The 17,211-nt window shown below is 43.5% G+C and overlaps 1 protein-coding gene across 1 annotated transcript in view; it reads right to left on the bottom strand.

Annotated features, from left to right (window-relative positions):
• Positions 1 to 7,762: 7,762 nt before the first annotated feature.
• The window catches only part of LOC126176613 (solute carrier family 22 member 1-like), a 73,508-nt gene continuing 64,059 nt past the window's right edge, over positions 7,763 to 17,211 (bottom strand). Inside the window, exon 7 of the mRNA XM_049923773.1 lies at positions 7,763 to 8,123. Coding sequence (XP_049779730.1) covers positions 7,923 to 8,123 — 201 coding nt within the window. The 3' untranslated portion in view covers positions 7,763 to 7,922. The remainder of the gene's footprint in view (positions 8,124 to 17,211) is intronic.

Below are 17,211 nucleotides of genomic sequence, written 5' to 3'. Positions count from 1 at the left end.
AATTGCAGCACTACTGAGCTCTGCAGAAGGAGTGCACTTAGTAAGTACACAGTAATGTATGCACGTAATCATTTTAAACAAAATTACAAAATTTATTGAGAGATGTGAATAATGATGAAGCAACTAGGATTTAAGCAAGATTCTATGCATAGTTGTGTTGTAACATTAGTCTACTAGAGCACTCTAGAAATGGTAGTACCAATATGATTATACGTTGACCTGCAGAGAAGCATGAGAAATAATTCTGGTACTAGACCCAAGCCAAATGCTAGACCATTGTGGAGGAGGCTCATTAAGGTATTGAGAACAAATGGGCTCCATGTGAGTACCATTCCAAAACATATAGTCGTCAGTAGCCAGCTCTACCAAGATGAGTCGCCCTATACTGAGTGATACCATTCCATCCTCCATTCTATTGTTATGAAAAGCTATTTCCTTACAATCAGAAACAACCTCATCCTCTGGCCCTCCATGTGTTGAAAAACTATGATGAATCATCGCAGAAAGTATGACACTCCCCTCAATACCTAATGCATTGAATGAACTGTTACCATTATGAATAGTCACAATCGATTAATATTCTGTGATGTAAACCTTCTCATTTTTCATGAATATTTTTGTACATACGAATATCATTCATTGCTTAAGCTAAATTTGTGGTCTTGTTGAACTTACTAAACTGCATCATACTCTATTAAAACTGCTGACAGTCCACCAGTGTCTCATACCTCATTGAAGGTATTTCTTTAATTGACTATAATTTCGAAATCCTTTCTCTACACACGTGTAACTGGTATTGGGATCATTAAGAATGTAGGGAACAAAAAATAATTAGGAAACCCCTTTCCCGATTTGTTCTGCCACATGTGTCACCACACATTGAGCAGCCACGTTTTTTACAATGAGGTTACCTACGCCTAACAACTCCGAGCAAAGTCTGGCAAGAACAATCCCCTTGAAAGACAGAGAACGAATGTTCCTTCCACGATAGGCTGTTTTAAATCTTTTCCTAGTAGCATACAAGAGTCCATAATTTTTTTGTCTTTCCTTTTTTGGACTTTAATTTAATGCAAGAAACATGTCACTCTTACCATTTCGTGAAAGTCTTAAAACTTCCCCCAGCGAGAGTGTACATGATGTCCAACACAAAGTATTAGAAAGTCGCTGTGAATTTTGGTTTGGTGTCAGCAATAGGTAATTATGTTGATTCGCAATAGACGAATTCCTTTACCGACCTCTAAGTTATGGGTGAAATGTCAATTTCTTTTATCAGTTATCCAGCATCTCCAAAACATTTCCGTAATTGCTAATCACTCCGCCGATTTCTTAAAATGTTTTCCAGTCTTTTTCATCTCATTTATTACTTTCTGAATGGAGACTTCGATCCCTTATACAACGTGCTAGATGACCCATTGCTAACCAGTCTTCTTTATTATAGTAATCTGAGATTACCTTAATTCGTTGAAGTCGAATTCCACGATGGATGCTTTGCAAGGCATCGACGCATGTATTTCCCTCCCTTTCCTAGTGCGAGTTTGTTGTACATCTGTAATGATATCGTTGCCGCTTTTCCTTCTTTTCTCCTCCTACATAACTGATTAGTCACGTTGATTTTAATTGGGTATAAACGATAACTGTTTATAACGTACCTCAGTGGCGTAGGTGACCTCGAGAAGAACAAACTAACGAAAGACACTTGCTACCTTTACACCTGGAAACAGTCTCAAACTGGCCTACAGAAGCCGCATAAGCTACAGTGCAAGCGTGTCGCGTGAGTGCATTTCTTTTCCTCGCAAAAATCGTGCGTGAATGTTTAAAACCTCTTATCCTTTCAGACGTACCAACTGTTAAAGAATAGGGCTAGATTTTATAATTAGAGTCCCACACGGAAAACCTTAATTGTGACATAGCAGACTGAGGTACTGGCGGTCGAATAGTATTTAGGCTATGCATGGCTCTGTTCACAAAATATGGCTCCACGTTGTCATCGGCTCTAGCCTTGTAAGACTGCTTAAATACAAATTAGCGAAGAAAGCTAAAATCACAGATAATGACCCTCTGGTCAAATGGCTAAAGTACTGAGAAGTTAGGCGAAATTTTAAATAAACACAAATTGTATGAATAATTATAAATAACAATAATGGATTATTACCTGCGGATATAGACGACACCATAACTCGATTTCGAATAAAGAATATCTAGATATACAAGAAAGAATATCTAGATATGGTGGTCGTACAGTAATTCAGTTTAAAGGATACAAATTGATAAGTATTCAGTTGCAGTTAAGAATGTGTTAATCAGAGTGGTAGTGGGCTTCCTACAAATCAATAATTTCACCAAATAACAGTACCGTGCTTTTAACTAGACACAAATAACCGTGGAAAGCAAGTAAATCACTTCAGAGTTGCTCACAGTTAACGTTAATACTAACTACTGTGTCAAAGTCCCATTAGCATCTGTATTTTACCGATTACGAACAAATTTTAAAGTATTCACAACTACTAGCCGTTCATACCTCACCAACATCTTTGCAACGTAATTCTATCCTCTATTACGTCTCGACATATACCTCACTGTATCACGCCTCCACACCAGATCCTCTCTCTGTTCCCCCTCGACACGAACTGCCGTTGTACCACCTCTCCAAACCAAGAGTTTCAACTCTCTACCTCTCCCAGAAATCCCATCTTCCTCCCAAGAGCCACTCCATGAATCCTCACCGCTCGCGCCGATAAGAAACACTCTCTTCCCCCTCAAATAGCATCATTTATTATAATCTATCAAATAGCCCACCATTTGCATAGTAATAAAGTTACAGTTTAAATGTATGGGTGAAATTAAAGAACATTTTATTTCATTTCTGCAGAGACCAAACATGTTAATGTACATACAAAAGCATAGACATAATCAATTAAATATGTTACAGTGCATATACACTTATAATAAATGATAAATAATACATGTTGAAAAATATGAAATATAAGTGTGGCGTGTTAAGCTGGTGCCTCTGTTCACACAATACCTATTAATGGTATTATATCACACAGATAATTTAATCTTCTTAAGTTCATTAACAAGCAGTCAATAACTGAGATAGACATACGTGATTAGATATGGATAGATCTCAGAATTGTTGTACTGTTTCCATTTGTTGTGTACCTGTGTGGGATATATTATCTGACACATTTATGTAGTAAATGGGTATAAACGCAATAATTCAACAAATAAAATGAGTATCAATGTTTGACTCTCAGAAATGGTAGCTGAAGTCCCGAGCTATCATCCAATACCTTGGTTATATAGATAGCAAAAAGCGTTCGGCAGTTATTAATTTGTAGTCACTTGTAACTACATTTGTTAAGTGTCTTCAGCTAACTCCTATAATTTTTATATTTGTAATATGAAAGGCTTAATAAATGTGACTCAATGCCACAAGCAACCCGATATTTTGGGATTTGTCGTACTGTTAAACATCGAATTATGATGCAATTATGAAGTATTTCAGTTTGGCCACGTTTCATCCTGAAGCAAAAGCCGCCATTTCACTGGAGAAGCGTGGTATACCAGGATGAATGTTCGCCACTTTCTGCCTACTACTGGGGGAAAAGCCTAGTATTGTCCTCAGTTGGCTGGTCCTTTGTCGACTTAAGTGACCTATCCGGAAAGCCCTTGCAGCCGAACCCCAATCTCATGATAGATTTTAAAATTTCTCGCTTGTCGACTTCCAGAGCATATGTGTTAATATACACCTTGCACTTACGAAAAATAAAATTGACGTTTGTTTAAATTTTACCTCGTAGCATTGTGAATTTTCACAGCATAAAAATTAACAGTTACATCGCATCAATTGACTGTCCTTCCTATAACGTAACCTACCCTATCAAGCTGCTCCGTCAATCGTATCTTTACCTCCATATATCTTCAAAAGGCAACTACTGCATTTGATGAATTACGACAGACCTCACGGACGCTCTAGTACTTACGTCAACAACACCAAAAAAGGCTTGTGATTGCGGTCATTTTCTCTATTTGACTAACAATGAGCGTGCATTCAGCAACAGCTTAAATGTACTTCACTGCAAGGCACCGACCAGTCACACTGACCACCTACTAAATTTGACGTCAGTGTGTAATAACCATTTACAGACGGCTGGTGGCAGCACTAGCAGGTGCGGGTATATAAAGCGCCTCAGGGGGAAATTGATGTCGCACTGCGGTAGTGGAGCAATTTATCTGACCTCCGACAGGGTATGTTCATGGGCTTCTGGGCCAAGAGTGAAAGCATTTTCTAAATGGCCGAGTTTTTAAACGTTGCTCATCCCTGTGTGGTTAAAGTGAACTGCACCCGGAAAAATGGCGTCATCCGAAACCGGAACCGAGGCAACAGTGGTGCACCACACTCCACACATAACAGGGACGGAGGACAGCTATGTGGATGCGAACAGGCGAACAGACATGCAAATGCTGAGCATCTGACCTCCCAGATGAACCAAGGGGCTACCAGCAATGCCTACTCAGGCACCGTTCAGTGAATGTTGCCGCGTAGGGGCCTTAGCAGCGGGCGCCTGCTTCATGCACCCCTGCCAACTGGTGCTTTTCGGCAACGAAGGCTGGCATCTGCGCGCAAGTACAGCATCTGAATGTCCACTGAGCTGCGACAGGCGACCGTTTTAGGAGAAAAACGTTTTCGTCTCCGTCGGTCTCATCGATCTTGCCTTGTAGACCGTGAAACATGTGAAAGAAGCAGAGGGGTCCAGGTCAGAAGCTAGAGCATTCTGATTTGTGAAATGTTTTCATTGTCTTCCCTAGGTGGTATCGTCCCTATGGAAGAAAAAAATTGATAAGCAGATACTATAATTGTGGGGACCATGTCCACCCCTACATGCAGTTTGTTCCTTCTCGTCATGATGACATCTACCACCAGGACAATCGAACGTATCACATAGCTCAATGTGTACATGCGTGGTTCAGGGAGCACCAGGATTGGTTTAACGTTCTCCACTGGCCACCAAATTCCCCGGATTTGAACCCAATCGAGAATGTGTGGGACATCTCGATCGGGCTCTTCGGTATCAAAAAAATGGTTCAAATGGCTCTGAGCACTATGGGACTCAACATCTTAGGTCATAAGTCCCCTAGAACTTAGAACTACTTAAACCTAACTAACCTAAGGACATTACACACACCCATGCCCGAGGCAGGATTCGAACCTGCGACCGTAGCAGTCCCGCGGTTCCGGACTGCAGCGCCAGAACCGCTAGACCACCGCGGCCGGCGCTCTTCGGTATCCTCAACCAAGAAACTCCGGGCAGCTGGCTAGGCCCTGGAATCAGCATGACACCACACCGCTGGCGGTACCTTCAAATAACCAAACTGACTGTCCTCTTGCACGTCTGGCGATGAAGGGGTTGTTATTTTGGCTCTTACAGGAAGTCACATTAATGTGATTGGACAGCATATTATGATCGATAGCGTTGCTTAAGACTTTTCCCACACTCTCTGCAGGTGAGCTACATGGAAGCGATCGGCGGCTGTGTGGGCTCGTACTTACTTTCTTCTTTTAATTTTTGTAGTTCGTAATTTTATTAGCATGAACTTGTGCCATCTGCAGCATCACGTCACTGCAGTTTGATCACCTGTAGCTGTTTTCCTTTGATCTTCATTTCGTCTGTTATACCTCGAGGTAATACACTTCTTCGAATTTACAATGTGGGAGATGGATAGTGACTGCCTTCGTTTTCTGCAGCTGCAGATGGAATGGCCCTTTTTCATAAACAGATAGATGTAGTGATCGACGGAGTTGAGGGGCTTTCCGTGAGCTGCAGCCACGTTTGGGTACCTGAAGAGACGGCTGTGGCATTTTTGGTTCCATTGGTGTCGCCTAGGAAAGGTGATACATCTGAAAGATAATACATGCTCGACATGAACAGGTCCCTAACACCCATTGGCAGTGATGATGGGTTCGCGATTACCTGAGCGGCGGGTTGCAAATATGGGCACGTGTAGTAAGGCAGTCCTCGCGTGACCTACCAACAGATATGAGACGTTTCCTACTGTTGAGGTCGTATATACACATCTGAACTAGCATGGGTTCCCTCCTCTGACGGTCCCCTGGTGTTATTATTGGGTTGGGTTGGGTTGTTTTGGGGAAGGAGACCAGACAGCATCGGTCTCATCGGATTAGGGAAGGATGGAGAAGGAAGACGGCCATGCCCTTTCAGAGGAACCATCCCGGCATCTGCCTGGAGTGATTTAGGGAAATCACGGAAAACCTAAATCAGGATGGCCGGACGCGGGATTGAACCGTCGTCCTCCCGAATGCGAGTCCAGTGTCTAACCACTGCGCCACCTCGCTCGGTGTTATTATTGGGTGTTACTGACATAGTACTGGGTGCGTCGTAGTCTAGTGGGGCCATGTGTCTGTGGTAGCTGAGTGGCGGCAGTAGTCATACAATTGTTTCCTCCTGATTCGGGGGGAAAGTAAACGAAAAGGTAACATAATTTGTTGATATCTTACAGAAATGTGCCCGAAATTACACGCTTATCCACCGACTCTGCCTCCCTACCAACCCCCCCCCCCACCTTCCCCCGCCCCTTTCTCCGTCCCAAACATCGGTGCTCTGTGCAACAGGTTATTTCACCTATATGGAAGAGACCTCTCTGTTTAACATCTTTGATCTGGTGGACCAACGAGTCAGAGCATGATTGCTGATCCTAGAAGTGTATACCAGAGTCACTCTGACGGATCTTTTTCTTCTTTCTTCTCGTTCCTGTGCATACGCCACTGCACATACACAGCTCGCTGACACCAACGTAAATTCAGCATTGAGTGAGACATAGTAGACGACGGACGTTCACATTTGTGAGGCACTGTTGTCTAATTAATTTGACAGAAATATCTTTTAAGGGTTACTGTGAGCCTAGAGTACAGATTGTGTAACCATTTAGTCGCTGAATGTGAAGTTCGCCGCACGGGATTAGCCTAGCGGTCTTAGGCACTGCAGTCATGGGCTGTGCGGCTGGTCCCGGCGGAGGTTCGAGTCCTCCCTCTGGCATGGGTGTGTGTGTTTGTCCTTAGGATAATTTAGGGACTGATGACCTTAGCAGTTAAGTCCCATAAGACTTCACACACAGTTGAACATTTGTGAAGTTCATTTATGAGAAAATGGCACGTAAAAAAGATATATTTTACTAACAGAAAATCCTGTACAGGAAGCACTGTCAGAACGACCTAATTGTGGAAGTGATGGAAGTCACTCTCGTGATGGAAGTGATTCTGAAGCTGATGATACTGCAGCGTTTATGAACAATGGCGAAGTGCATCAGACTGCCGACTGACGAAGAAAATCCAGTCGTCACAGTGAGAGTGGCTATTGCTGGAACATAGTTGTCCATAATAGTTCAGGCCTACCATTTGCCGATAACATTGTAGTCCACATTCCAAAAATGTGGAAATAATGAATGAACGCATTTATGAATAACTGAGAATACCTCAACGTTTCGTGTAATATGTGCAGTTCATTAAATGAATATCATCAACATCTAACTGAACTGCAAATAAAGTCTTTAGATCGGGATCAATTTCAGGTTTCTTCCCTGAAAAGTTTCAATGACTGTTTTTACTTAGTCTCGTATTTCAGATTTGTTAATAATAATACCGACTGAAAAAGTACATGAGAGAGGTAAAATAAAATGAGTTTAGTAAGTCAGAGCATAATTTCATTACAAAATATTATATTTTCAAGTAGTTCACCTGCAAATCATTAAGGGTTACTGCGACTCTGGTGCGTACTTCGTGCGACAATTTACAATATGTACAATACTAGAGTTAAAGCTTTTTTCCCACTTCAGTAGACAAGTTGTTCTTCAGTTTGAAGTATGTAAGACAAAATGGGAGACTGGACCGCAACTGAGGGCGCCTATTGTCCCTGAACGTATGACGGCGGGGCGATGAGTCTCCAGCTCCAGTAGGGACGCCCTCTGCCAAACTCGGCGGCGTCCTGCAGAGACTCCGGCAGCCTCTGCAGCGCAGTTTCCGGCAGGAACGACACCGACAGCGCTCCCAGCAGGTGCATCGCTGACAAGATGGCGAACGGCAGCCTACGGTCCACCGAGCCTCCCTGTAACAGATGGTACACGACATGTGACACAGGACGGTGGAGCATGGAAAAGACGGAAATAAGTAAGGAGGAACAACATTTGGAGATCAGAATGAGATTATACGACACGCGATGTGTTAGGACAGAAATTATCGTTTAGGTCTCTATTCACACCTGGCATTTTGAAACCACTTCACTGTACCATGTATCTGTCAACGCTACTGACACACCCAGAAAGAAATTTTCACCCTGCAGCGGTATGGGAGCTGCTGTAGAACTTCACGGCTGACTAGAACTCTGTGCCTGACCGAGACTCGAATCTGGGAGCCTCGCATTTTGCGAGCGAGTGCTCTAACAACTGAGCCACCCGAGACGAGGTACTGGCGGAAGCTAACCTGAGAGGACGGATCGTGAGACGTGTTCTGATAGCTGAGTTGGTAGAGCACTTGCCTGCAAAACATAGAGGTCCCAGACTGGAATCCCATCATTGCACAAACTGTTAATCTACCAGGAAGTTTCTATATTGACACACATAAGTTATTTATTAAAGTCTTCTTACTGGCTATTTCTACGTAGTTCGAGCTAGTTTGAGCACAGTCAAAACCGGATGGATATCAATGTTCACGTGATTGAAAACAGGTATAGGTGTTAGAAAGTGAGAAGTGTGAGAAACACTAACGATTTCCAGGTTGGTTGGGTGGTTGGTTTTGGGGAAGGAGACCAGACAGCGTGGTCATCGGTCTCATCGGATTAGGGAAGGATTAGGAAGGAAATCGGCCGTGCCATTTCAGAGGAACCATCCCGGCATTTGCCTGAAGTGATTTAGGGAAATAACGGAAAACCTAAATCAGGATGGCCGGACGCGGGATTGAACCGTCGTCCTCCCGAATGCGAGTCCAGTGTCTAACCACTGCGCCACCCCGCTCGGTGCGATTTCCAGTTTCACAGTAGACTAGCACCACCAAATTTCTCTGCACTCTCCACATAACAAACCAGCATGTTACAATACGGTATTTCAATCCTGAGGAAGTAGCATTAGCTGCATTTCCACCAAATACATCAGTTCTGAACAGTGAAAGCTTGTGTGCACGTGTAAGCTTAACATACAAAAAAAAGAGAGGAAACAGTAGACGGTGATATTATTTTCGTGGTTCAGACCAGACACCATACGATATATCCTTGATTGAGAGAGACAAGTTGCAGTGAAAAACGGATAAAAAAATTGATAACACTGATGATTCCCCTCCCTTAGATAAGTGTACCTACCACCTGTTCGAGGAAGGTAGCTACATTCTCTTCTCAGTGATAACAGTAAAATTCGAACTCCGTTTTTTTGTATGAAGGGAAAAAACTTCTACAAGTCCTGTGCTGTACGATGATATTCAGCCTTGGAAATGATTACATCAGAAAGGCGATCAAAGTGCTCTGTTCAGTCACTGAAAAGCAAAGACAAGTATTAGAAAGCTTTAAACAGAAAAATAATTTTTCGTTAAGTTTTTTAAAGGAGCATTCTAAAATACACTGCTATTCAGTAAAACTGCAACACCTTGGAGGACCCTTGCAACAAACATCAGTCGATCAAGAAGTGTGCTAAATTCTTGGATATGCAAATGATTAGCATTTCAGTGCAAAATAATGTATATGAGTAGCGCTATCTATATTCTGTATATAGAGAAAGATTACCCAACGGATTTCTTATTAAGACACAGCATGTGAATGGTTATTGTTTTCTAAGAAGATCGTTTTATGTGTTCGTGTAAAGAGGTTGTCCATCTGCACCTGTCTATGTCTGACAGCAGCGGAACAACAATGTTTCTGCTCGCATTGGTCGGGGTCTTATAACTGTCACGCGAATATCTCATTTATGTGTTCAGCAGGACCATGCACAACGCTGTGCAGGATCTCAATAGCCCACGCGACTAGCGCCTGAGAGGACAGAAGTATTGTTCACTCAGAGGTGCAGCATCGTACTGCCACATCATATATCTTAAGTCAGGAACTTTGTTTGGAACTAGTCAGGTATCCACATGGACAGTGCAGTGACATCTGAAGTGCCACATATTCTCAGCACTGCGACCATTGTAGCAGCTTCCCTTGAAGCATCAGCACAGACGTGCCAGCAGAGATGCACTCAGTGATGACATTGGAAGCAGAAGAGGTTTAATGTCGTTTTCTCAGACAAGTCCCAGTTCTGTGAATAGCTTGATGGACACATCCACGTGTTGAGGTTCCAAGGAAAATGAACATTGCTAGACTGATTTCACCAATGTCGTGAGAGGTGTTATTTTGTGGACTGTCATGGCGTGCACAACTTGATCACCCCTGGTTAACTTAGCGGGTACTACGGACAGCAGGGGCATAATTAGGTCGTATGTTAGGTTGGTGGGAGTGCCCTGTCATAGAGGTCTCCGTGGAATTATCTGTCAACAAGGTAACACAAGATAGCTTACTGACTGTCCTGTCCTGTCCTGAACTAGCCTCAAACAGGAGGTGGTCGACAGCAACCCTGTCCAGCACATTCTCCAGAATGAACTGTAAATTATCTGGTGGTGGGTTGGCGAGAGCCTGGCATGCCACGGCACTCAAAGCGCTACCTCTTGTTTCAGTTCATTATTTTCTGGGGGTTGTGAGCGATTACAAGTTTCCAGTAGCTTTGGAAATACGTGTACACTTGGCTGGAAGTGCCTAGGTGCCCTAATTCTCATATACTGGATGGATATAACCTAGGTAATTTGCACGCCATGTGTTTCGCTACCTTAGGTACACAGCTTCTAACAGTAATACATCTCTTACTGCGTCGAACTTTAACATAATGCTATGGCGTAAAGCCAAGCGCTGGCACGCCATTTGGAAACGAGAGAGCAGAGAGGGTTGTGAAGAAGACATCAGCCAACTGCACGCTGACCGACCCCTCTCCAGGACGACAACGCTACAGCAGTGGCCTCTATGCAAAGAGAACATAAGCGCCACGCTGACAAGCCGTGGCCCACTTATACAGCAGCATCAAGATTAGGCACTTCGACACCATCGACTTAGGAATTGTACGGGGTGTTCAAAATGTCTCTCTGTCGTACCGGATGAGTGTTAGCCGCGCGTACCGTATGATCGTTCGCCTGCCTGAGTTACTTCCCTTCTACTGGACTCTCCCTACATTCCACTGTTTCCCTTATCTCAGCCAGCGTCAGCAGTATCGTTGGTGTGTGTCGTTACGTGTTGACGTGAACGTTTAAGTTTTAAGTTTAGCTCGTGTTTCAGTGTCACTGCTTGCTAACGTTTTTGGTGATCGCATAATTTCACAGGGACTTTGGCCTCCACGACCGCCTGACCTAACACGATCTGACTTTTTCATCTGGGGTGCAGCGAAAGCAACTGTCTCTAAAAACCGTACGAAATCCATCGATGAACTGAAAACTGCAATATTCACTTTCTTTGCTTCTGTTACAGAAGAAATGTTACAGCTTGTGTTTGGAAACACCATTAGACGCATTGAATTGTGTATTCAGCGACGGGGGGGGGGGGGGGGGGCACGCCACTTTCAACATTTAATGTGAAAAATTCTAAGTAAAAATGAATATTCAATAAATTAATAACTTGTATTTCACTGAGTTTTATTTCGGTATCAATCACACGGCACTGCGGAGAGACTGTTTGAACACCCCGTATATACTGAACGACATTGTTTATTTTGTCTGTCGCCCTTTTTTTGCGACACATCTGGTCAACACCAAGTTAAGTACTGTAATCATTTCATTTTGTAATGTTATTCATTAATACGATTTGCTTGAATTGTTGTCCAGCGAACCGAGAAAGCAGTTTTCATAGGCACCGCCATATTTGACGAGTAAGCAGGATTTAACACATAATATTGTACCCCATAACTAGCAGATAATGACAGCATTTCCTTTTAAATTCGGTCAGTAACTATATGAAACATCTCAACTGGAGTAACAGAGCCCGTTACGTTAATATTAAGTGCCCCTGGCACCTTAACATGTGGACAGCGTCTAGTATTTCTACGCCGGCCGGTGTGGCCGAGCGGTTCTAGGCGCTTCAGTCTGGAACCGCGCGACCGCTACGGTCGCATGTTCGGATCCTGCCTCGGGCATGGATGTGTGTGATGACCTTAGGTTAGTTAGGTTTAAGTAGTTCTAAGTTCTAGGGGACTGATGACCTTAGATGTTAAGTCCCATAGTGCTCAGATCCAATAGTCTTTCTGCTGTTTCACGCTGCCACAGGAACACCCAGAGCAGATATTAGCTTCTGCTTTTATTTATTTTCCCTTGCACAGTTCGTTTAGTTTCTAACTTTACCAGTTGAGTGATTACATTCGACTGTTCTGAATTTGTCCCCGCTATTACCAGAACTCTTACAGAGTGATGAAATGGTAGTCCCAACTTACTTGTAGATGGGCAGTGCTGAAACAAGAGAGGATGCTCAGTCACCTGGGGTGAGCGTCTATTTTTACGTGGCTCAGATGAATGGTCAGAGGGGCCAACTCTCTCCGCCGCACACAGACTGGATGCTCTCAGGCAGAGGACCTGCAAGTTACTGCTTCACAGGGCTTCGTAAGGTAAGGACGCTTTCGATTAAGCTTTCCTCTGGTATCATGAACAAATATATTTTGTTGTTTTAATTTAAGTTGACGTTTCAGATAGATTATTCACTTACTTGCTTATTTGTTTATCTTGAGGATGTTAGGGAAATGTTTAAAGGTCCTTTATTATTCCTAACTTTCTTGCGTAAAATCACGTGTTGATTGTAGCTTTGAGTTGTCTGCTTTATGGTTCAAATGGCTCTAAGCACTATGAGACTTAACATCTGAGGTCATCAGTCCCCTAGACTTAGAACTACTTAAACCTAACTAACCTAAGAACATCACACACACCCATGCCCAAGGAAGGATGCGAAACTGCGACCGTAGCAGACGCACGGTTCCGGACTGAAGCGCCTAGAACCGCTTGGCCAGAGCGGCCGGCTCCGCTTCGTGTTATTAAGGAATCCATTAAACTTGTGCTCTCAGGAGTACAATGTTAAAGTATCATTGCAAGACCTCTCTTTTCTTCCCTTTTCTCTCATCTTTTCTCTGTCTCTTGCATAAACTGAATGATGGATTCTAATTGTGAACTTCCAGTAACGCCCCAGAACTAGCGACTAAACTGCTCTATGGCGCATTGCCTGCGAAATCGGACTGTTACTTTCCCTGACTTTTCGGTTTTAAACAACATGCTTTACCTGCCACCTCGGCATCGTTTTCACTTTCATTTCCTCAATGAACTGAACCCTCATCAGGGGAGTGTTCTGCATTTTACATTTGCGCCCTGTTTAGAGAGTGATTTAAATGAACTTCATCCACCCTCCTACCTCGTTCTGCATCAATGACTGGCTTGTGTTCCATTTAGGACGACAAAGGTGTGCAACCTTTCTCACACAGACACGAGCTTCGCTTCTCGTAAACATTCAAATCAATTGCTGCTTCCGCAAGCTTCCGACTCAAATGCATCACGCACCACAACTATAGTCAGTTCTTTTCCAAATAATGCAGATTTATGCCCAAGCCAATGAAATAAAACCTACTCTAAAATGTCTTACACATCCCTATAAACAAATATGCACCACATAAACTTGCACAATGCTATTACCAGCGGCGCAACATCGGACAAGAAGTGACGCAGAAGTTACAGACAAGATACAATTAAAAGCAAAATGGATGACACAGACAGTACACACACTGAAATAAAATGACTGCAGCATACTACAAATAGCTGAGATACAACGCAAAGCGTCAAACGCGAGTCTAAATGTTCTCAGTGCGCCATAGTCTAACTTTGAAGAAAAGGAAAACACGCACCTGTTCCACAAGATTACTAATTTTGTACGATTGCATTCTGAATTGCTGGTGTAGCCATGTATCACCAAAACAAAATAAAAACAGTGAATCCCTGCGGGAGTATGAATGAGAACAGTGGCGTTTTTAATTTTACAAAAATAATGACAAGTTTTTCTACATCCTTATACAATTTACAAAAAATAAAATGACGGACTTAAATCAGGAAAGGAGTGGTGCTTGATTGGCAAATCATTCATTGGGGTGGAAACTATACAGGTTCTCCCATGAACGCAATGAGGCTTCGTTTACATGAATCCACTCTGAGGCCAAATTCTATACAAATGGAATCAACTACGACCAGGTATACCACGAACTACGGTTCACGGAGCGTAGGGAGCTGTGAATATCGTTTAACAACTGTTCGCCAGTACAGCGATACTTTTCCCTTTCACCTTGATTCAGACGCCAACAGAAAACTGCGCGCTCTGGGCGAAGAACGGTGCGCGGCGGCAGCTGTAATGTTCTGACGCGTCCACCAAAATTTGCAAGCTAGGCTGACTGGCGTTCTCATTATTTTAACGCGGAAAACTTCCCTATCAGAGCTCTGAAATCCAGGCAGACTGCAGTGTGAGATGCACCCGTTCGCTTCTCTGGCCAACCGATTTGACTCTCAGGCACGATGGCGCGTGCTGGAATTGTCAAACGTCAGATGACCGACTAAGGACGAATAAGGTCACCCTCGTGATACACGATAGGTCTGAGATGATACGCAGATTCCCTGTCGGTTCAGTTGGGAACTGCCACTGGCTCTTAGTCCACCACAAGTTGTAGAACACAAGTGCCACCCACTAGGAAAAGACCTGAAGTTCTCGACCAGGGGCGGACCAGAAGACGAAGACACCCAAGAATCATAAATACCTTCCACCAAGCGACGTACAGGAGATGAATTAGCTGGAAAAACTCGCCTCCACGTTGTACAAACAAATCGAACTGTCATCCACTCATTGAGTCTCCCCTATTGATTGTTCTGTTGTCCTTGTGGCCAATACAGCCACAGTACCAGGGTTCCCACACAGGGAGAGGAAGCCTCTGCTTTGCATATCCTGTCTCAAAAAAAGAAGATTTCAGAACAGGGAGGCGTCGCTCTCACAGTAAGCATGGCCATGATTCGGTAGAAAAGGTCTATCTAAGTGGGACCGCAGTCCCTCACTTTACGAAGAGATCTAATCTTTCCAGGCGGACCATTTCCACCTTCTGAAAGAAGAGTGTTAAGATTTCCAGACAGTCGTGCCTGTGTAACATATGTACAGGGTGGTCCATTGATGGCGACCGGGCTAAATATCTCACAAAATAAGCGTCAAACGAAAAAAACTACAAAGAACGAAACTTGTCTAACTTGAAGGGAGAAACAAGATGGCGCTATGGTTGGCCCGCTAGATGGCTCTTCCATAGGTCAAACGGATATCCACTGCGTTTTTTAAAATAGAAAACCCCATTTTTATTACATATTCGTGTAGTACGTAAAGAAATATGAATGTTTTAGTTGGACCACTTTTTTCGCTTTGTGGTAGATGGCGCTGTAATATTCACAAACATATGGCTCACAATTTTAGACGAACAGTTGGTAACAGGTAGGTTTCTTAAATTAAAATACACAACGTAGGTACGTTTGAACATTTTGTTTCGGTTGTTCCAATGTGATACATGTACCTTTGTGAACTTATCATTTCTGAGAACGCATGCTGTTACAGCGTGATTATCTGTAAATACCACATTAATGCAATAAATGCCCAAAATGATGTCCGTCAACCTCAATGCATTTGGCAGTACGAGTAACGACATTCCTCTCAACAGCGAGGAGTTCGCTTTCCCTAATGTTCGCACATGCACTGACAATGCTCTGACGCAAGTTGTCAGGCGTTGTCGGTGGATCACGATAGCAAATATCCTTCAAGCTTCCCCACAGAAAGAAATCCGGGGACTTCACATCCGGTGAACGTGCGGGCATTGGTATGGTGCTTCGACGACCAATCCACCTGTCATGAAATATGCTACTCAATACCGCTTCAACCGCACGCGATCTATGTGCCGGACATCCATCATGTTAGAAGTACATCGCCATTCTGTCATGCTGTGAAACATGATGTAGTAACATCGGTAAACATTACGTAGGAAATCAGCATACACTGCACCATTTAGATTGCCATCGATAAAATGGGGGTCCATCATTCTTCCTCCCATAATGCCGCACCATACATTAACGCGCCAAGGTCGCTGATGTTCCACTTGTCGCAGCCATCGTGCATTTTCCGTTGACCAATAGTGCATATTATGCGTTTCCGCTGTTGGTGAATGACGCTTCGTCGCTAAATAGAACGCGTGCAAAAAAATCTGTCATCGACCCGTAACGTCTCTTGTGCCCAGTACAGTACTGTACACGACATTCTAAGTCGTCGCCATGCAATTCCTGGTGCATAGAAATATGGTACGAGTGCAATCGATGTTGATGTAGCATTCTCATCACCGACGTTTTTGAGATTCCCGATTCTCACGCAGTTTGTCTGCTACTGATGTGCGGACTAGCCGCGATAGCAGCTAAAACACCTAGTTGGGCATCATCGTTTGTTGCAGGTCGTGGTTGACGTTTCACATGTGGCTGAAGACTTCCTATTTCTTAAATAACGTAACTATCCGGCGAACGTTCCGGACACTTGGATGATGTCGTCCACTACACCGAGCAGCACACATAGCACACGCCCGTTGGGCATTTTGATCACAATAGCCATACATCAACACGATATCGACCTTTTTCGCAATTGGTAAACGGTCCATTTCAACACGGGTAATGTATCACGAAGCAAATACCGACCGCACTGGCGGAATGTTACGTGATACCAGGTACTTATACGTTTGTGACTATTACAGCGCCATCTATCACAAAGCGAAAAAAGTGATCCAACTAAAACATTCATATTTCTTTACATACGACACGAATATGTAATAAAAATGGTGGTTCCTATTTAAGAAAAACGCAGTTGACATCCGTTTGACCTATGGAAGCGCCATCTAGCGGGCCAAGCATAGCGCCATCTGGTTTCCCCCTTCAAGCTAGACGAGTTTCGTTCTTTGTAGTTTTTTCGTTGGATGCTTATTTCGTGAGATATCTGGCCCGGTCATCATCAACGGACCACCCTGTATATATTATTTTTGTCGCTCTCTGAAAGAACCTGGCGACTTCCTTGTATCAGGAGAGTTACAGTCTTGCCTGCACTAAACATGTGC

The sequence above is a fragment of the Schistocerca cancellata genome, chromosome 3, assembly GCF_023864275.1.
Source record: "Schistocerca cancellata isolate TAMUIC-IGC-003103 chromosome 3, iqSchCanc2.1, whole genome shotgun sequence".
Lineage (NCBI taxonomy): Eukaryota > Metazoa > Arthropoda > Insecta > Orthoptera > Acrididae > Schistocerca > Schistocerca cancellata.
The sequence above is the reverse complement of the archived record's forward strand: the minus strand, read 5'-3'. Positions and strand labels throughout refer to the sequence as shown.